At 43.1% G+C, this 20,999-nt stretch overlaps 1 protein-coding gene across 1 annotated transcript in view; it reads left to right on the top strand.

Annotated features, from left to right (window-relative positions):
- The window catches only part of TMC1 (transmembrane channel like 1), a 53,750-nt gene that overhangs the window by 12,591 nt on the left and 20,160 nt on the right, over nucleotides 1-20,999 (top strand). The window contains exons 6-11 of the mRNA XM_066612577.1: nucleotides 4,663-4,805; nucleotides 8,256-8,400; nucleotides 9,071-9,265; nucleotides 15,305-15,484; nucleotides 16,874-17,026; nucleotides 19,704-19,832. Of these exons, the coding sequence (XP_066468674.1) occupies nucleotides 4,663-4,805; nucleotides 8,256-8,400; nucleotides 9,071-9,265; nucleotides 15,305-15,484; nucleotides 16,874-17,026; nucleotides 19,704-19,832 (945 nt within the window). The remainder of the gene's footprint in view (nucleotides 1-4,662; nucleotides 4,806-8,255; nucleotides 8,401-9,070; nucleotides 9,266-15,304; nucleotides 15,485-16,873; nucleotides 17,027-19,703; nucleotides 19,833-20,999) is intronic.

Below are 20,999 nucleotides of genomic sequence, written 5' to 3'. Positions count from 1 at the left end.
GAGTAGACATACATAAAATTCCACTGTTGAAGATGTACTTTGTCACCCAGTGCATAATCTATGGAATTCATTGTCAGAAGATGTAGGTGATTGTCACTAGGTGGGTTTAGAAGGGGAATCAGACAAATTCATGGGGGGGGGGTGCAACTATGTTAATGGGTACTAGTCATGGTGGCTACATATTGCCTTAAATTCAGAGGCAGTATGCATTTGAATAGCTGTTGCCAGTGATCAGTGGTTGGGGAGGGCTGGGTTGCCTTCATGCCCTGCTTGTGGGCTTGCCAGTGCCTGGCATCATGGGAATATTCTCTCCGACATGCTCCCTGATGCTGTATAACCATGGACAGGGTTCATGGTGACATAAAGTCTAAACAGGGGTCCAGATGCCTCAGCTTTCAGGGCAAAGGCTGGTGTAAAATTTTTCCATGAGATGGCCTACCTGCTTGGAAGACTTAAGAGACATCCTGTTCTGGCTAGTAGGTGTAAAAACAATAGGATTGCTCTGTTATAGTATGAAGTTGTTTTAGGAATGTCACCACTTTTCAGTACTGGTGTAACTGAAAGTGCAAAGTGAAGCTGCCTTACATAAGAAACTTTGCCAGATGTTCAAAGACAATTCCTGAATGCAAGAGGATAATTCTGATGTCTAGATATAAATCTAGAGTTGAGAATTAAACAAAAAAAGACTGCTGAGTCTGTTCACATTTATTTTTAACTTTTGTACTGAAAAGGTTTTGAAAAATATTTTTGACAGCTACCAAAATAAAGCTGTATATAACAAAACCTAGAATTAGAATACTTTAATTTAATTGAACCATGCTGTGATCTTTCAGTGATGCTTTTGAGTGTTAATATAGCTTTCTATCTTCCTGTTTAATGCTATATTTCTACTTTTACATTGCGTTGTAGGTGTGTGCATCTATTTTTTTTTAACCTTAACCTTCAATGTTTTAGTGTTGTCTTATTATTCTCTTCAGGAGTCATCTTTATGCTCTATCTATGAAATGATACAATATACAGTAGGTGAAAATTCCAAGGTTGTTAATTAGTCTTTATATCTTTATAAGCCCAATCCTAGGCATGTCTACTCAGAAGTACGTGCCATTATAATCAATGGGGTTTACTCCCAGGAAAGTGTGGATAGGATTGTAGCTAGAAGGCACAATCCTAACCAGGCCTACTCAGAAGTAAGTCCTATTTTGTTCAATGGGGCTTACTCTCAGGAAAGTGTGTTTAGGATTGCAGCCATAGTTGTTGCAGCCATAGTATACAGAAATGTATAAGGCATCCTATTGACCAGGCCTTTTGTGTGATAGGCAATGGAGCGCTAAGGCAAAGAGAAACAGAAAGAAAAACCACCCAAAAACTAGGAAAGAAGAGATGAGAAGCACAGCAGATCCTACACTCTCCTTTCAGTCTCTGTGGTCAGTTAGGAGAGAACTAAAGGGCAGGTTAGAGATCCACAAACCACATCTGTGCCTGCTTTTTCAATCCTGAACATTATATGCCCAATGTAATTGTTGTTTAGGTCATTCTAACAAGGGAAACAAGACCAGATATCTGGCAATTACTACTGATGCTTCCACACACTGTAAGTGCTGCTCAAATAATTGACCATCTCAGAGTGCCATAATTGCCCATCACGGACAACGTCTGTACCAATGCAGTTGAGGAAACAGATTGATAACCACCCCAGAAATCTATTAATCTTTACGTGTCATGTGTTAATATTTTATTTTCACCACTGCCTGGATTGCAAATGAGGTTTAGCAGGCAAACACTGTGACTCATCTCAGACTGCTGAAGAGTCACAATACATCAGATGCATGGTTTTCGATTAAATGAAACAGAAGGATGCTAGCCTATTGACATTTTAATCTACTAATGGTTTACTTTTAAGAAAGAACCAGCAGCTAAACAGTAGAAGGAGAGGGAATAGATGCATTTCACTTGGGGGAGGACTAAAGCCTCTGCATTATCACAGTCAATTAAAACCCTTTCCAATCTATCCACAGGCTACTGGCAGATTACAAGGGCACAGGCCAAACTCTCTTTCGTCTGATTTGAATTCATTATGGCCACTTGCAAGCTTTGCTGCTGTGTGACACTCTTCAGAGAGTGGTCTCTAGCAGCAACAGATGTTTATCGCAACTTAAAAGACTGCAAGCAACTTTGGTGTGGGTGCCTCATTCATTTTTGTTTGCCTTCTCCAACCATTCACAGTTTATTCCTTAATTATGGAAAGCAGCAATGATTGAGTGTAATAAAAATAATATTCAGTGATATTTTACTATTAAAGTAATAACAATTCATTATTTAAACATGTATTTTAATATAATATTTAAAATATGATTTAGGTATTTTGAAAAGCCTTTCCCTATGGTAGTTCTTTTAGTAGAGCAGGGTTTGGCTGGTGCTTTTCTGACACAATTCCAAATGCTGGGTTTTGACTTGTAAAGCACTGCTTGGCTTACATGCTGCACAGGCTGTACCCTGCCTTCTGTTCCATCCTGTGGTGAAGATCAATCAGGAATGCCCTCAGCTCCTGTGGGTTAATCTGTTGTATCCACTATGCAAATAAAATCTAGTAGCTGGTTCATGCAATGCTGCCTGAACCATATGTTACAATTTCTCGCACAGAGCTTAATCTCTACTTAGGAAATAGCACGTCTGTTGTGACATATGAAGTGCAGAGTGAGTGCCTCTCCTACTCAATGGCATGGATTGGACAGCTGCTGGAAGTAATGGCTCTCCAGTCCCATGGCAACAAAACATTCCTGCTGCATCCTGTAGGTTTCACATATTGGGATTGGATCCAAAGACTTTCTTCTTTTGAAGGCAGCAGTCTTTGGATACAACCCATTATTCTCTCTCAACTTGATGACACTAACACAATTACTATTAGCGCTGATGCATGGAAATGAGAACTGACTCACACTAACACCTTATTGGTTCCCTGCTATGTCATAGCAACACTCACTGGCTCATGGAACAATTAGCCTCATTGATCAGTTTTGAATTAAAGAAATCTACTTTTTGTTACTTACTACAACGCAGTTGCGTTTTTCTTTTCTAGCTATTTGGCTATAATATTTGATATAATAAAGATATTTCAACACAGTTTGTTTCATTACATTCTACAGTGAATTACCCACTGAATGATATATAACATGATGGTATTATTTGAAAATACCAAGATTTTCACAATTTTAGCCAATAGTGGTGTCACATACACACCCCCTGAGTGCATCACCTGGTGCAGCCTGTACCCTCTGCACATCCTAGTGATGCCACTGAATATACGGTAAACATATGCCGCAAGGTATGGGGAGAGCAATCCATTATCAGTATGGTGAGTGCAGGAGACATTTTCTCTTTTACCTCTGGTAGACAATTGAAGCTACTCAGACAGCTGAATTCGAAGAGTGCGCTAGAAGTGAATGTCACCATTTAGTCATATATCAGGAGATCTCTCTTCTTTCTTTAGTGCATTACAAGAAATAACATGTTTATGCTTAAAAGCTATGTGACATGAATGGTTGAGATGGTATTGACATATTGAAAGACACAATGCAAGGGAAATAGTATTTACTGCCACAGACATTTCTGTGGCAAGGAAGTAAAACCGATGGTGCACCTGGGAAAGTGTAAGTGGGCACTGCTATGAGGCCTATTTCCGCTCATTTCCACTCTCCCAGTGTGCTATGACTGGGAGAGAGGGAGTAGAACTGGGAAGGGAGGCTGTTGCCCCTCCAGCTTTAATCCAGGATCTATGGTGAGTAGCTCTGCATCTTGAAAAGGAGCTGTGTGATGCAGAATCTGGTGACTCGGCAGGCAACTGGAAACAGAGTTTGAACATTTGGGGAGAAGGTGGGAAGCACCTTACCACCCATCTCTACCTTTGCCCCTTCATCTTTGTCAAGGTGTCTCTTCCTTCTCCTTGCTTCTTTCCTTCCTCGCTTCTCTATCCTACCATTTTTGTGCCATATCCTGCCTTTTTGTGCCCTATTCCACTTTGGGCACAAACCTAAATGGGAGATGGGCCAGTCCTTTCCACCCATCCAGGAATGTCGCAAAAGTGCATAAAGCATGTTTGTGCCTCCTCTGGTGTCAGCTGGACTAGCACAAGGATCTGTGCTGGCCCATGGAGGCTGCATCCAGCCTCTGCAGCAACAGAACCAGGCATGTTCGTGCCAACTGAGCTTGGCTGGCACAGTGGGCATGGGAAAGAGGCGTTACAGGGTAGTCAAGGGCAGGCAGTGGGCAGGTCCATGGGCGGGCAGCGGGAGCACTGGTGCCAGATCCTGACCCCATTCCCAAGCAGCCCAGCACAGCTCTGGGCTGCTCAGATCTGTGCCATCTCTTTAGGTGGCGCAGAACCAAGTAAGTCCATTGGAGCTGCTGCAGTTCTACCCAGGGTAAAGGAAAGCTTTAGGCCCCAACCTTGCACTGGATACAGGGCAGGCCAGCCGGCCTCCCCATTCCAGCATAGGTTAGGATTGTGCTGCCTGTGTAATAATTTCCATGGTATAGTTAAATTAGTTCAGTAAAAAGAATTGCTTTGTTGCACTGTAGATTGTTATGACTATTCAGTTTCCTAGCATAGTGCTTGATGTCCTTTGGTAACAGTTTCTAAATTGCTCTTTGTCATTGACTTTTCAGGGCATGGCACAATATTCTGTACTATTTTATGGCTATTACGATAACCAGAGAACAATTGGTTGGCTGAAGTTTCGGATGCCTCTCTCCTACTTCCTTGTGGGAGTTGGGTGCATTGGTTACAGTTTCATGGTTGTCATCCGCACGTAAGTTTCTTATTATGGGAAGGAATTTAAAAAATAGGAAATGTACTTGTTGATTGATTTGGATCTTTATCTGTCTCTTTTGTGGGCCCATGGGCTATTATGGGACTTGCTGACAGCCAAATCCTATAGGCCAGTGTTTCTCAAACTGTGGGCCGGGATCCACCAACGGGTCTCAACTTGACTGTTGGTGGGTCGTGAAACTGAAACTGATAAGCTGATTACTGACAAGGAAACTGTATCAAACCCTCTGGAAAGTGAAACTGAGCTGCACGTGCATATTTGCTCATGAGTAGGCAATGTGCCTCAGTCCACTTTGAAGGGGCAGGCTGAAAGGCCATGTCCTGATCCAATAAATGCACTCCCCACCCAGTTTTGTCCTCTCTTCTCCCTCTTTCTTAACCTCCAGGCCTTCGCCGCTGCCTTCCTTGCTCTGGAAGTTGCAGCAAAGTCCAGCAATGTCTGAGGAGTGCTACCATCACTGCACTCTGTAAGCAACCATTTTGCGGCAGCAAAACTCTGTTCCACTGTTGCAAACCACTATAACCCAGTCCAGCATAGGGTTGGGCTGCCTGGATAGCTGCTGTATGAAAAGAGAGTATCTGGAAAAGGTGGCCTTTACTGAATTTGAATACTATTTAATATACTTTTCCATGGTTGCGTCAATATCCTGATCAATCCATTTGGATTGGGGAAAAACTGAGTAGGAAACCCTGGATTTCATTTTAAAGCCAGTATTTACTTATTTGTACTAAAATGAGTTTCACAGTCTATCAGAAGTGGGGAAAATACTGAAATAACACAATACATTTTCCGTGCAGCTAAGATGAGTAAAATAAATGTGTCAAAAAGGGAGTGGCAATGTCAACCTTCCTTTTTTCAAAGTTTTGCATTTAACACTGTGCCAAGTAACACCCCAAAATACAACCGTTTCTTGTTATCTGACCTTGCAAGGGGTTGGGAGAGAGCTGTAGCATATGGTGAAGAACCCTGCTGCAGTAATCACAGTTAGTAGTAAATGGCTGTCTGTGGACTGTGCAGTTGTTTTCAAGAACTAGTGACAATGGACATGAAAAGGGGATTAATACCCTGTGGTAGAAAGATAATTCCCCCCTGTGCTTTCTCCTTGAAAATTGTGCTGTTGGGGTCCATGGTTGCTTTCCACAGTATGAACTGACAAGGATTTCCTCCCCTTTCTTTGGGCATTCTCTCATGAATTGCCCCTGTACACACTTTCTATACTTTTAAAGAAATTGTATGCAGTTAAGGTGTGGAATTTGAGGCTGTAGAGACACTGTTCAATTTTGACATGATGTCATAATCAAGTGATTTTACCTCATGAATTACCTCATAAATATTGTTCATGAAACTGATGCTTATCTTTTCAAAGAGATGGGGTAAAAGTATTTAAAAAATTAAGAATGCACTGTCACACCTGTCCTGTAGCGTGCGTGCACGTGTGTGTGTGTGTGGGGGGGGGGAGAGAGAGAGAGAGATTATCCAACAAGCTAGGGGTTGTTGATTGTGAATTTAAGCTAAAAGAACTCTGAGGGTGCAATCCTGAAGTGCCCTTAGACTGATGCAAGTCCTTTGCGCCAGCCCGGGAATGACGCAAAATTGCCATCAAGCACTTTTGCGCCACTCTGATGGGAGATAGGCCAGTGCAGTAGGACATATGTTGGCCTCCCTGCACAGAGCTCAGCTGGCTCAGGGGTGTGGGGAAGTGTGTGGGGAGGGCAGGGGCAAGGTGCCTTAAGGGTGGGGGGAGGGTGGTTGGCGGGTATTCCTGGGGCAGGCGGATGGGGAGTGGGAAGTGGGGCCTGATCTGGCAGTTATGCTGGATCCTGACCCCATTCCTGGGCGGCCCAGGGGAATCCTGAGCTGATCAGATTTGCTCCACCTTGTCAGGCCAAGCTTGGCCAGCACAGGGGTCTGGGGAGGGACAGGAGGAGAGGGACACAGGGCGGGGAGGTGGGCAGTGGGAGGTAGGTGTTTCAGAGTGGGGGAGGGTGGGCAGCGGGCATTCCCAGGGGCAGGGAGGGAGCGAGAGGCAGAGCCAGGATCTGGAACATGCCGGATTCTTACCCCATTCTCAGGGGCCCAGGGCAGTCCCGGGCTACTTGGATTTGCACCACTGATTTCTGTGGCGCAGATTCGAGTAGACCGATTGAGGCTGCTGTGGCTCTCCCTGGGGTAAGGGTAAAAGTTTCCCCTTGCCTCTGACTCAGCCTTAGACAACCCGAAACTTGTGCTAGATACAGTGCAGGCCTACTGACCAGCCTGTTTCAGTGCAAGCTAGGATTGTGCTGTCAATCTCTTAACTTCTGAAATATGCTTGATTAAAGCACAAAAGATTTCACTGCAGAAGTTACACTACTTTGACCCAGTTATAAGGAGGCTATTAAAAATATTTCTTTGGTACAATATTTGTGAAGATTTCTTTCTACTGAATTCTCTCAGGGAATTATGACTAAGTGGCTGCCGGTCTCCTAGTAAAAAAAAATAACAACAACCAAAAAATAAAGAACACATACCAAACCAAAAACCCCCGCAGCACATTCCCTGAGGCCTAAACAAAAAGAATACCCTTGGGTAAAGATGTACTGTATGAGCTAAATTTCCATCTGGCCGCAAGATAATCTTGATCTATATTTAGGTAACCTTAAGAGTAAATCCTCTTATATTCTTTGGCTTGTTGATGATTTCACAAAAAAACAATATGATAAATGCAAAACCCACTGTCACTCTGAGCTTTTTGTTTGGTTGGCTTTTTTCCTGCCATTGAAGAACAAAGGAAAGATGAAGGGAAAAGGAATTGATACTATAAGCCTTCCTTCCTTCCTTCCTTCCTTCCTATTTCTGACCCCCTCAACAGAATTACCTGTTGGTCAATTCTGACAAGTCAACACATCTGATGCTACTTTTACTTCCATTTCATACTCAATGAGGTATTTTTCATATGATAGCAATATACATAATATGTTTACTGACACCTTTTCCTGAACCATCCCAATTAATTTCAGTGATGCTTGAAGAGGCAGGGTGCTTGGTATTGAAAATGAACATATATCAGGTCTGCAAATTTGAATCTCTATAGATTAATCATTTAAATTTTATATGTTTAATTGGAGACAAATTTGCATCAATAGGACTGCACAAGTCCCTTGCACTCTAAGTAACTTTTGTTTATAGATTGAAGCTTGTCTTATATCTTCAGTTTATCAGGAGGTTACATATAATGAGATTTTGGGAATATCCACATTTATTTAAATCAAATCAATCAATTAAAAATGAATCAGTCAAATGTAAATAATTAAGTAACTGGAATTTTTTGAGTGTTTGACAGCACTAATAAATAGTAGAGTATATCTCTTCCTTTCTCCTAAGACATTGGGAGGGCTTCTGCATAGTAACATTTTTATTATGTAAACTTGTGTTGTTTGACCTTTTCAGAATGGCAAAGAATGCACATGATGATGGGGGTGGAGATGATACAAGTTTCAATTTCAGCTGGAAAATGTTTACCAGTTGGGATTACTTGATTGGCAATCCTGAAACTGCAGATAATAAATTTGCATCGATAACAACTAGCTTTAAGGTAATCTATGGCCCATTGCTCTGACAATCTGGTACCAATCATGTATATTATGTAGTGTTGTAGTGAACCCATTACCTTTATACTTAACTAGCTAATTCCACAGACAAAGCAGGTTTCAGATCTAGTTCACAACTTTGGCATTGCACAAGTACAGGTTAAGTCCTGGTATCCACAAGAGTTCTGTTTCCAGGGTTGCATTCTTTCCCAAGCTCCTGGTAAAGTGAAGGGAGGGGTCGCTTGCCTCGGGGTGAAACCTGTCTAAGCGCCTGGAGAGAGATTGATTGATTATCTGCCTGCTGCCACTCTTGTGCATTACAAAGATAAGCAAGGCTGTTTTTAAATCCTGAACAAGGGGACACTTTTTAAAAATGGATTTCCTTTAATTAGAACTTTGGCAATCATGGGGGTTCTGGGAACATTGACCTGAAGATTGGAAGCATACTTATTCTTACTGAGTAACAGGTTAGAATGGGGCCATTTCCCTTCATATTTCCACAGATAAAGTGTTTTAAAAAGAGAAAACTTTCAAGGGGGAAAACGTGAATGTCCCTGGGGAGGGGGAATCTACCATAGCTGCCACACCATCTATAAACCTACCTGGGAGATATTATATTTTTCAGACTTCTTACTTAACACAAACTTTTCTCTTGTTTGTCTTTCATAAGCACAGGAAGCAATTGTGGAGGAGCAAGAGAGTCGGAAAGAAGAGAATGTACACTTGGTCCGATTCCTGAGGGTTCTTGCTAATTTCTTCGCTTTCTGCACCCTGGCTGGGAGTGGCTATCTTATCTACTTTGTTGTGAGACGATCCCAGCAATTTGCTTTGGAAGACCAGGATACCCTTGGATGGTGGGAGAAAAATGAAGTTCGTCCTAGCATACTTTCTAAAATAGATGTGATTTGAAGATGTGGGTTTTTATTTTGCATAGTACTAGAGTTTGAAGTATGGATCAGGGAACAATCTTCCAAAAGAAAATTACCTTTTTTTTCCTCAATGATTTACTGTAATAACCACTTGAATAGATCAGAGGGAAAGGGAGGGCACATTGATGGTGTTGAGTTCTGTTGAGTTACAAAACTACATTACATAGCAGTTTGTCCTCAGTTTCTGAGTTGCTTTTATGCTCAGCTTTATTAGTCTGTTGTGTTTTATTCAAGTTTCCCATTCCTAAAATGGGCATAAGCATTGTTAAAGAAAATTAGGAGTGTATTACTGGATGTTTTACAGCCCAATCCTATTGGGCACTTCCGTGAGCAGAACGTGTGTTCCGTCAGTGAAGACTGCCTTATGGGCAGTTGCAAAAAAAGCCTCCAGCAGCACACAAAGCCACACACTGCTGGAGCTCCAGCAGGGAGGCTGGAGTTGCCCCACATGTTGCAGTGGCTCCATCAAGGTCTGCCAACCCAGGTAAGTCAGCAGAGGAGGAGGGATGGGCAGCGGGAGGGTGGAACAGGGAAGGGAAAATGGTAAATAGGGTCTGGGAAGAGGGCGGGTTTGGTTCCAGCAGTGGCTGCTGAACCCAACCCCCTTATTGGTCCTGATACAATGGCCCAGGTGCATGCAGACCTGTGCTCGCAATTTTGCTGGCAGAGGTCTGAGTAGACTCCTCCATGCCAAGGATGCTTACCCCCAGGTAAGAGAAGAAATATTCCTTTTCCCAGAGGAGATTGCTGGAACTGCTCCCCCCCCGAATGCAGCACAAGCTGTTTTTGTGTGGCTGCATTAGTGGGGGGGGGGGGGATAGGATTCAGCTGGTAATGAAAGACATAGGGTTGGAGAGGGTAAAACTTGCCAAAAGCTTCCACAAATCTTACCTTCCTGATATATGTACCTGTACATTACACATATTACACATAACTAGAAACATTAGTTTGCCATGTGCATATTTTACAGTTTTACAGAAACATGTAAAATGCTTTGCTCATACAGGTGATGCCTTGGTATCTGCGGACGATCTGTTCTCTGACTCTCTGCAGATACCAAAATATATTCAGTTAATGAAATCCATGGATTTGGCACCTTTAACCACCCAAACTTCCAGAAGTGATGTTGAGGCCTTAGAAGTCATTCTGAGGGCCACAGAGGCTGTGCGTAGTCTCCCCAGCTCTCATAATGCCCTCCAGATGCTTTTGGAAGGCTACAGGTTGCCCTGTTTGGGGCTCAATATGCGTTGAAGGCTTTGCTTTGAGCCATATTCATAGATGAAAAATTTGCTGATGATCAGATTTGACCTGTATGGTAAAAAATGTGAGGTGTCCAGTCTCCCTTACACTGTGTTGTATAGAAACATACACATTTAACATTTGAAGGCAGTGTCCAGGATTCAAAGGTGTATTTAAGTAGTTCAGTGCATTCAGAGGTTTTTTGAACAGCAAACTTCATAATAAGCCCTTCTGAACTGCAGGGAGTGGCAAAAATAGTGTGATCGGGCATCAGATGGGTCGTATTTGGAGATTTTGTGTTTGTTTTTTTATTTAAAAAATCCTATTGGGTAAACACTAGCCTAAAGTAGCTCTTTGGATCCCAGTCACTGATGAATACTTTTTGAATTTTATGCAGTTGTTACAACAAAGCAAGATCTGCTAAGCTTTAAAGAAGTTTGACCTATTTGAAAAGAAAGATGAGCTCATGATTTCTCATGGCTAGTAATCAAATATCTTCCATTCACTTGGTTCATTTTACACTATCTTCTCTTGTATCCTCTGTTTTCCATTCCTACAGATTTTACTTCATGTATCAGCCTGACATGCTTCTTGACAAGATAAAAGGAACTGTATTTAATATGTCATAATACTAGGGCAATACTAGAGAATTATCATTCTTGTCAATGTAACAGGAACTAATATTAGGGCAGGGAAGCAAAATCACCTTTAAGTGACCACATTATGCAATGGGCAGCCCAATCCTGAACTGCACCCCTCCCAAACCTGATCCACCCCATTCCATCCTCCCTCTCTGCCTCCAAAACACTCACCTGCCACCCTCTCCCACCCCACCTTCCACACAACCTCACCTATGCCAGTTGCACAGGTGCTCCTGGATGCAATGCTGGCTGGCCAGCTCAGGCCATTGGGCTGGCACTGCCAGCTCACAAGTAGCTGCAGACATGATACGTCATAACAAGAGCATTCTATTCAAGGGCGGAATCCTAACTAACTTTCCAGCATTAACATAGCTGTATCAAAGTGGCGTGCACTGCATCCTACAGTGGGAAGGCAGTCATGGGGCCCCCTCAAGGTAAGGGCATGTTTGTTACCTTAACTTGGGGCTGCATTGCGGTTAAGTTAGTGCTGGAAAGTGAGTTAGGATTTACTTTCACTATTTTTTTAATGCTGTTGAGCTCTCCCTCAACATTTTCTCTATTTTTCATTTAAGTCCTATGATGGAAAAAAATCCCAAAGGCAGATATGTGAGACTTTTTATTTCCACGGCTGCAGCAGCGGGAGAAGAGGCAACAATAGGCGCATGCCAAACCCTAGCACCAGGGACACAGGACAAAATATCACAAAAGGATTCCAGGGTGCTACAAATGGTTAACTGTGCTAAGGACAACTCTCCAGATTCATCAGCTACATACACTTGCAGGCAGGAATCTAGTATGTTATTGGGAGGAGAACACTATGTATGTTCAACTGCAAAAAATAAACTAAAAAAAAAACAAAAGCTAAAATGCTTTCCTTAATTATTCCTCTAATTATATAAAAGGTTGAGTTTTTAAAATTATTATTGGCTTTCAGTGGTGTTAGAAAGACAATTATGGATGTGCACAGTGTGGCATAGTGAGAGCATGATTTATATGCATTAAGATGTTTATTCTTAATGAGCATGTTATTTTAACTGCAAGCAGTCAAGATTAAATATTAGTTTTGGTGTTGGAATGCTGGAGAATCTTTAGAGCTAGAATTTAGACTTCCCTGTAATCTGAGCATTGTTTATTAAAGCTCATAATGTCACTTAAAAGCTGGAAATCACAGTGGTATATAATCTCCAATTTCCCATTACAGGTTCTGGAATTTTCCATTCCAGAACCGTCAGTGGATACCAAAATCAGTGGATACGTGGGTCACCTTTAAATGCCTTGTGTAACAAGGTATAGACACTATACGGCATTCAGCCACAAGATGGGCTGAAGAGTTCCATTAGATTCTTGAGTGGCTTAACAGTGCGAAAGTAGGATATGGGACTTAGGTGCTTTTCCCTTGTTACAAGGCATTTAAAGGTAGACTTCGGTATCAGTGGTGAGTCAAATCAGTGGATGCTGAATCAGTGGGTACCAAGGTCCCACCTGTATTCACAGGGTTGGTAACTCAAGCCAGTAACTGGGATTCAAGTTGTGAAAATGTGTGATTTTGGGTGACTTGGCAACTCATGAGTCACACATGTGGAAGACTCTGAAAAAGACTTGAGCCAGGGCCCTCCTGACTTAGTACACATCCCCATGCATGCTGACTCAAGTCTGTCTGCGTCTGGGTGTGCTTGCTTACTGTTGCTATGGCATGGAAAACCTCATGGGGCCAGCATTCCGACAGGACGAGCAGTAGGAAAGTTCCAGCCAGGAGGCAGGGTTAATGTGAGCAGGAGAGGGGAGGAGGCACTGGGCTTTCTTTTCCTGTCTCTGAGAGGAAGGAAGGAACAGCTGATCATTGGACAAAGGATGGGCATTCTGATATTTTCATTGGTTGAGGGAGAGCAGAAGGAGGAACCAAGGGGGGTTCTTGTCTTACAATTGACTGGAGAAGTCCAGGGAGGAGGAAGAGGCAGGGATGGGGGAAGGGATCACACTTGCCAACTGCATGGAAAGGGAGAAGGAAATCTCATTGAATGACCAGCCACAGTGGGACTACTTCTGAATAGGGCTGCAAAGGATCGGGTCATCCCAGTAAGCCTCATAGTTGCTGCTTCTCCTGTTGCTTCCATCCCCTCCTCCTCCCTCTTGCTGCTTTCATCCCTGCCACTCACTGTCCCTCCTATTTATCCCACCCTTACAGATGGGCAGGGACACCAGGGCAGTGAGTCACACACGCGCACGCGCGCGCGCGCACACACACACACACACACACACAGTGGCAGCAGCCCCATTTTTACCCTGGCTGGCTTTTTAAGGGTGTGTGTGTGTGTCTTGACTCGAGTCCATTTGAGTCACTTAAAGGTGACTCGGAGACTCAGAAAGTGCCCCCGTTATGACTCTTTTTTGAATCAAGTCACAGGGGGTGGTGACTTGGTGGCTCAACTCGCATCAAAACATGCTGGATTTTCCCATCACTGTGTATTCACAGTGTAGTGTCGCTCTTTGTGATTAACCACTTCATGAGAAGATGCATTTTGATAGGCTGGTGGAAATTGGTTTATTGTTACTTTCAAATTGTTGCTAGAAATTAGAGTATAAATTAAGATTGCAGTCCTTTGTACACTTATTTGTGAGTGAGCTCAATTTAAAACAATGGAACTTCCTTCTGACTAAACTTACATAGGGCTGGATTGTAGTGAGATCATGCATTTGTGAACTTGCTGATCCTGGATAAATTGGATCATAGATTATTTGTTGGTAGCAATCTCATTTGAAAACTCATTTGATCTTGATCATGGTATTATAAACAGTCCAGATATGGATCTTGGTTCAGGGATTGTAAGTAAAGAGAATTTCTGTAATAATAAATGGGTTGGTTTTTGTTGACAGTATACAACTGAGGGCTCCATCCTCCATGACTTGTGTTTTTGCCAAATTGCCGGGGCCCTGGGACAAAGTCTTGTACTAGCCCCCTCACAGTGCCCTCTGCCCAGCCCCTGATGATGCATTGGGTACTACTATAGTCCTCAGTATTGAGGGTTCAGAGCTTGGTCTAGCCAAGTGGGGCCCTCTGACTCATGCAGGCTCTTGGCCAGTGCCCAACCTGGCTAACTCCTGATGCCACTCCTACCCATCTAACCAATGGCCTCCAAGGATCTCCTTATATCATCTCAATATTTCTCATTGGTTGGTTGAAAGTTAAGTAGATTACAATTAATGGTTCATCCACCAAAGGCCCCTTTGGATATCAGAGAGAACTGTGACTCCTTTCATTCAACTCTTCCTTTCTGCACACTTGGAAATATTACACAGCATTCTGTGGCTATTGAGAAATGAGTAACAAATTGGGTGGCTATCACATTTTATTCCCATGCAGTCTTATGCTTGTTTATTCAGAAGTAAAACCCACTGTGTTCAGTGGAGCTTACTCCCAGGTTGGATTGCAACCTAAGGGTCAAACCAGATGTTCATCAGAATGCATAGTGGTTCTCAAACCAGGACCCTCTTTTTATAATGAGACTCTGTCATGACCCACCGGAAATGGTGTCATGACCGGAAGTGACATCATCAAGCAGGAAAATTTTTAACAATCCTAGGCTGCAATCTTACCCACACTTACCTAGGAGTAAGCCACATTGACTACCTTTGTTAAAAGCATGTACATAGTAGCCTGTTAAAAGTACAGATCTGTAACATTTCCCAGTCACATACCATGGTAGCATCAGGTCTAATATATTAAAAATAAAATATTGAAATGAATGGGGACCCATCTGAAATTGGATCGTGACCCACCTAGTGAGTCCCAACCCACAGTTTGAGAAACACTGCTTTAGAGGTATGCTCTCAGCTGGAAGTGCATCTTTTTCACAAAAAAGCAGGTCAAGAGTATGATGCATAGGGGAAGTTTTTTCTTTTTCTCCCTGAAAATTCCCCCCCCCCCAATTATTCTTTGTGGGAAACAGTATTTCTGGTACACAGAGAACACAGAAGTTGACATCAACTTTGTTTGTGTACTAAAAATACCAAAACCACTGGATACCAAAATACCAAAAACACTGGGAGGGCAGGTAAGCATGTAACAAAATATTTTAACCTTGCATTTTTTTTAAATCCAGGTGAATATGGTCATGTCGCTTTTGGGTATGTTCTGTCCAACTGTCTTTGATGTCATCAGTCTCCTGGAAAATTATCACCCTCGAGTGGCCCTTCGGTGGCAGCTGGGACGCATCTTTGCTCTCTTCCTGGGCAACTTATACACATTCATTATTGCTTTGATGGATGAAATCAATTTGAAGGCAAGGAGTATCATCACTGGTGATATCATTTGTCTGTACTTGCCACTGACCAAGGAAGTCCTAATCTGAAATTAGGAACTCTATACTAAGAGAAAGTCTATAGAAAGTTTCAAAGATATGGACCTCAATCCAGCTAGCTAGCCATAACAAAGTCCCACTGAACCCATAAAGCAAGTTAATTGATGTGTTTGTATTCATGTGTTCATATTGGAAGTTCTATCCAATAGAAGTAATTCCTCCTTACTATAGCTGAAGGGAGGACATGATGTTTGAGCTTCATCCATGTTGCTTAAAAGGAAAAGCCTTATGCACATTCTGGCTAGGAGAAAAGTAGTGTAGAGGAAGTTTCAAGCTAATAAAAAGGTAAGAATGATAAGCATTCATATGTATCTTTAGAGCGGCACTGCCTAAACTGTAGGTCTAGGACCGCTACTGTGGGTCGCAGAACTATCAGGGCAGATTAGGCTATGTGCATCAAGGGTTGAACAAGCTGCCACTGGGAGAGCGTGGCTGCCCAATCACCTTGGCATTTATAAATCAGGTAGCATCTTTTAGGGCAGGGGTGTCAAACTCACCTCTTCTCCAGTACCACATTAGATTCATGGCACCTACTGAGGGCCGGTGGTCCAAGGTCCAGTTCCAGGGCTTCCCGTCAGCAGCTGCACTCCAGTTATGTCCAGAGGGTGGTCTGAGGGCCAAGGAGGCAGTGCGCTGCTTTCCTAGCCCTCAGAAAGATGTTCTGTGGCCTTGGAAAACCTTAAAATGTCACTTCTGGTTTTTGGAAAAAGCAGAAGTGATGTTTTGAGATCTTATAAGGTATTCTGAGACCTAAGGAAGCTCTCCCCAGGCCTCAGAAAGACTTATAAGGCCTTAAAATGTCACTTCTGTTTTTTCCAAAAACTGGAAGGCCTACTGAGGCTTCAGAACATCATTCTGAGGGTTGGGGAGGTGGCACATGGCCTCCTCAGCCCTCAGAACACTCTCTGGATGTGACCAAAGCTTAGTGACTGGAGCATTGGGGAGGCAGCTTTGGAACTCGGTGGGCCACTTGAAGAGGTTCTGCAGGTTGTATTCAGCCCATGGGTCATATGTTTGATACCACTGCTCTAGAGCCTCTAAAAAGTTTGGGAACCTCTGATTTAGAGCATTCAGGTGCTTTGCACACATTCTCTCAATAATTCTTGCAACACTACTGTAAGAGTAGAATTATTATCCCCATATTGCACATGAAGGGACTGAGGGCTTGCCTAAGAGTTTGTGATAGAGATTAGATTTGGACATTGGATTTTCTGGTTCCTAGCAGTGTTACCATGTTGTGTTAGCCATATATGATATGATCTTATTTGATTTGTACACTTAAGGGGAAAAAAAAACTTTTTTCTGTCTTAGCTGGAAGAAGAGAAGCTTGTAAGAGAGAACATGACAATCTGGTTAGCCAATGTGTACAATGGAACCATCCCAGAAAATGTCACTGGTATTCCACCGCATGTGGACCTTGCAGATGTCCCTAGAGGTCCCTGTTGGGAAACAATGGTTGGTCAGGTAATGCAATGTTCCTTGTGGAACACCAATAGATGTTGTCTCTTCCTGCACAAATCATGAGCAAATTGAAATCATAGTTATGTGTTGCTTTCAGGATCTGCTTTGGGCGTAAATGAACATATTTTCCTCAGATTAACATAGAATGGCTTCTCATTTGACACCAGGCAGAGAGTGGCTCAGACTCACATGTTTGAGCAGCAGTGGACCTAGTGCTGGATGAATGGGACAAATACCCCGGGCGCTGAGCCAGCGCACCTCTAGGACCATGTGGGAAGCCCCCTGAGGCTCCTGACACAGTCAAAAACTGCACTTTTGGAAGTGCAGTTTAAGACCATGGGGAAGCCTCACAAGGCTTCCCCAGTCAACTCTACGGTCATACAAGGCTCTGTCATGCTTCAAAGGTGGGAGGGGCAGCTTCACGCGCAGGGGGCAGCATCTTTCGCAGGGGTGTGGCTTTGCGGACCTTTGCCCTGGGAGTGGGGAGGGGTAATCCGCCACTGTGCTTGAGGTGATCACTGTTTTTTGTCATGCCCATCACACAAGGTCATAGCATGTGCTACGTTGTCATGGGGATATGGCTGAAAATGGCTTCCCCTTGGTGAGTGATTCCTGCTCTGCTTGTAATGTTTGGAACAGTGGTTCCCAAACTTTTGGAGACCATGGACCACTGAAGCAAAAATTGAAATTGTTGTGGACCACATGCAACATCCCACACCCACACACCCATCCCACAAATTTAAATTTGTAATACAGGTGGCCCTCATTATCCGTGGGGGTTAATTGTGGATAACAAAACCATGAGTGATCGAAACCCATGGTTTTTGGTCCCCCAAACCTGATTTCTGGTCAGTCCTAAGGCTCTTCGGAAGCCCACAAAGGCCACATATGATTTCCCTCAGCTTCTGTGGGTTTTGAATGAAACCCGGATCAATTTAAAGGCAACTTCTGGTTATCAGTAAAAACTAGAAGTACCTTCAACAATTTAAATGTTCAACCTTTAAACAATTCTGGGCTTCATTCTGAAGTCTGCAGAGGCTGTGGGTGGACACGCACATCCTCTGCAGAGTTCAGAAGAGCCTCTGAAGGCAAGAGCAGCACAGCTCCCCTTCCCACCAGAGGCTCCAGATCAGCTCGCATCACAGGTTCAGGCACCCACAGGTGAAGAAATCCGCAGGTACCAAATTGGGGATAACATAGGCTGCCTGTAATTAGAAAAGATTTATTATTTATGGAGAAGTTTTGTGGTTTGCTGCTTTTGCTGCCGGTTGCAGCTGCCGGCAGTCAGTTCTCCACCCTCTCTGGTGGTCCATGGGGGACTGCTCGCTCAACGAGACACTGGAAGTGATGAAAAGCAATTGTTTTTCCTGAGACCTCATGGATCACTTCTCAGGGTCTCGTTGACCACCTGTGGACCCCAGACCACAGGTCAGGAACCAGTGGTTTAGAAGTACTTTCTGGGTTGAGCTTGACCCTTTCATTGCGAATCTCCACATGCATATACACCACTATGACCACTAGCCAGCAGGAACATGAACTGGGGCACAGAGACTATTTTCCTGAGTTACTGGAAAATAACTCAAAGTTCTCCCAGAATTGATTTTGTGATGTTTTAAAATAATATTGTGTCCTTGTGTTTGCCCTTATAAACTATGGCAGATTCAGATATATCACACCAAAAATTGAGTGCAGAGTGTGTTTAGAAGTGGTAAGGCTTAAAAAAATTAGGCCTCCTGCAAGTAGGAGAAAGCAACATTTGTTAGGATTTTTCCCCACATGTAAGACATCTTACTTGTAAGATGACACATGTAAGATAATTGTCAAAATGTGTCCTGTCTACAGTTTCTGAGGATGGCTTTGAATGTGAATTGCCTACACAGATAGCATATCCATGTGAAAAAAAAGCAGAGACTCTCTACAGAGTGCCAAACTTGCCTTGCTGCCTGAACATGTATTTTGTTTCCAGTGTATGCACACTGTTTATATTCTCAGCTAGATAAATGGGTGATAAGGAAGCAGTTTGGATCCAGGGTCTCTGAATAGCACACAGCAGATGTGTGCTAATCAAATGAGCAGTGAGGGTGCAAACATCTTCCCCTTGCAACTCTTCCTGTCACCTCATAGTCACAGGAAGGCTGGAATGTCTGAATTGTCTGTAATGTAGGCTGGTCAGTCCTGTAATTGTCAATTGTCAACAGTCAATTGTCTGTAATGCTTGGAGTAGGGTGGGGAGAATTGTGTGTTCTTGCTGCTCTTTGTGTAGGCAGAAATAGGCTCTGAACTGTCTCCTTCTCTTGTGACAATTGATTTACATGTGGTTGGCTCTCCTTTTTAATGAAGGACTATTCATGATGAAATTTTGCCACTTTTGAAAAATGTAGGCAAAGAACAAGGGAAATGCTCTGAACTCTATTTCTGAGAGAAGCAAAAGGCACTTAGGCATTTCAAAAGCCAATTCTGCAGGCAAAACACTTTAAGCCAATCCTCCACTTTTACTTATGTACATAATTATAGAGCAGCACTAATTTTTTTTTTTTTGTAAAATATCCCAATGCGCAAATATCCCAATAGGTGAATGACAGCAGAAACTTAGCTTCTTTGGAATTTGCCAAACAGGCCTGTAGAAGAGACAATTCAACGCATTGCTTTTCCTGAAAAATGAAATTTTTTTTTCCTGCAGGAATTTGTGCGGCTGACAGTCTCTGACACTGTGACAACCTATGTGACAATTTTAATTGGTGATTTTCTGAAAGCTGTGTTTGTCAGGTTTTTCAACTACTGCTGGTGCTGGGATTTGGAATATGGCTATGTAAGTATCAAACTGCTTCTTGCTTTGTGCTTTTTAAGAAATCCATTCTGAAGCTGTTATTATTATTGTTCCCAGGGCATGATCTGAAGGCACGTGATGCAACCAGCTTGATGAAGTCGAGTAGGTTTACCTACTGGGTGTTTTTTTCAGAGGCATATTAACATACACAATGGGGGGAAACTGTACAGTGGCCAGTGGCACAGCTCAGCAGTTTGGTGTGGAAGGAAGAGGGAGACAAGGCTGAAGGTGCAACAAGCGGCCTTTTATTATAGGACTGATTTTATAAATGTGGAGAAGGGGAATCAAAACAAAAACAATTCAGTGTCTATTAGATATTCACATGGATAGGGTTGTAATTGGTTGTTATATATAGTGAAGAAAGAGATAAAGCACACTGGAAATCCTTAAAAGTGAAAGGGTTTCATGGTGGCACAAAGATGGAAGGGGAAAAGGAAGGTGAGAGAAGAATGTAGAGGAATTACAAGGGTTTCTCAGGGGGGAAGCTGGGGTTGAAAAACTGAGTGTTTTGAGCAGTACAGGAAGGAAAGGAAAGAGCCAGGAGAGCAAAGGGAAAGGAGATAGAAGGATTCCTGAGGATCAGGTCTCAGCAAAAGGCAGTGGCTGGATGATAGTTCTCTGTTGCCTGAACCAAAGCCTACAGACAAGGCTTGAGTCCCTCATTGGGCTGTGAAGTCACTTCACTCACTTACTGTGAGGATGCTAGTCTCTTCCACCACATAATCTTCCTTGACCTACATGACAGCTGCTTAGAGGGGCTTGGAGAGCTGAGTGGTTGCCATGACAGTTACAGGAATCTTCCCAAAAAGGAGGCCTGAGGCTGCTTTCGGGCTTCTTTTAAGATGATTTAAAGACAAATTAAAATAACTCCCCCCCCCCCCAACATACACACAGAAAGGAGGAAAACTAAAATGGGCACAAGAGATGTAATAAATTTGACTGTGCATGTGACAAGGAATGATAGAGAGAAGTTGTTGGTTGATGGCAAAGCTGCACCAATGACCGAAGTTACCAGTGCCTGACTTGAGTGTGCTACCTTGCAGTAGTCATGAGACAAGGATGCTGAAACTGTGATTCACCTGTCAAGGCAGGGAATAAAAAACTGACAGGGTTCTGAAGCAAGCCCAGGGTTAGCTAGGCAGTAGCTTT

Source organism: Tiliqua scincoides, chromosome 2, assembly GCF_035046505.1.
Source record: "Tiliqua scincoides isolate rTilSci1 chromosome 2, rTilSci1.hap2, whole genome shotgun sequence".
NCBI classification, from domain to species: Eukaryota; Metazoa; Chordata; class Lepidosauria; order Squamata; family Scincidae; genus Tiliqua; species Tiliqua scincoides.
The sequence above is the reverse complement of the archived record's forward strand: the minus strand, read 5'-3'. Positions and strand labels throughout refer to the sequence as shown.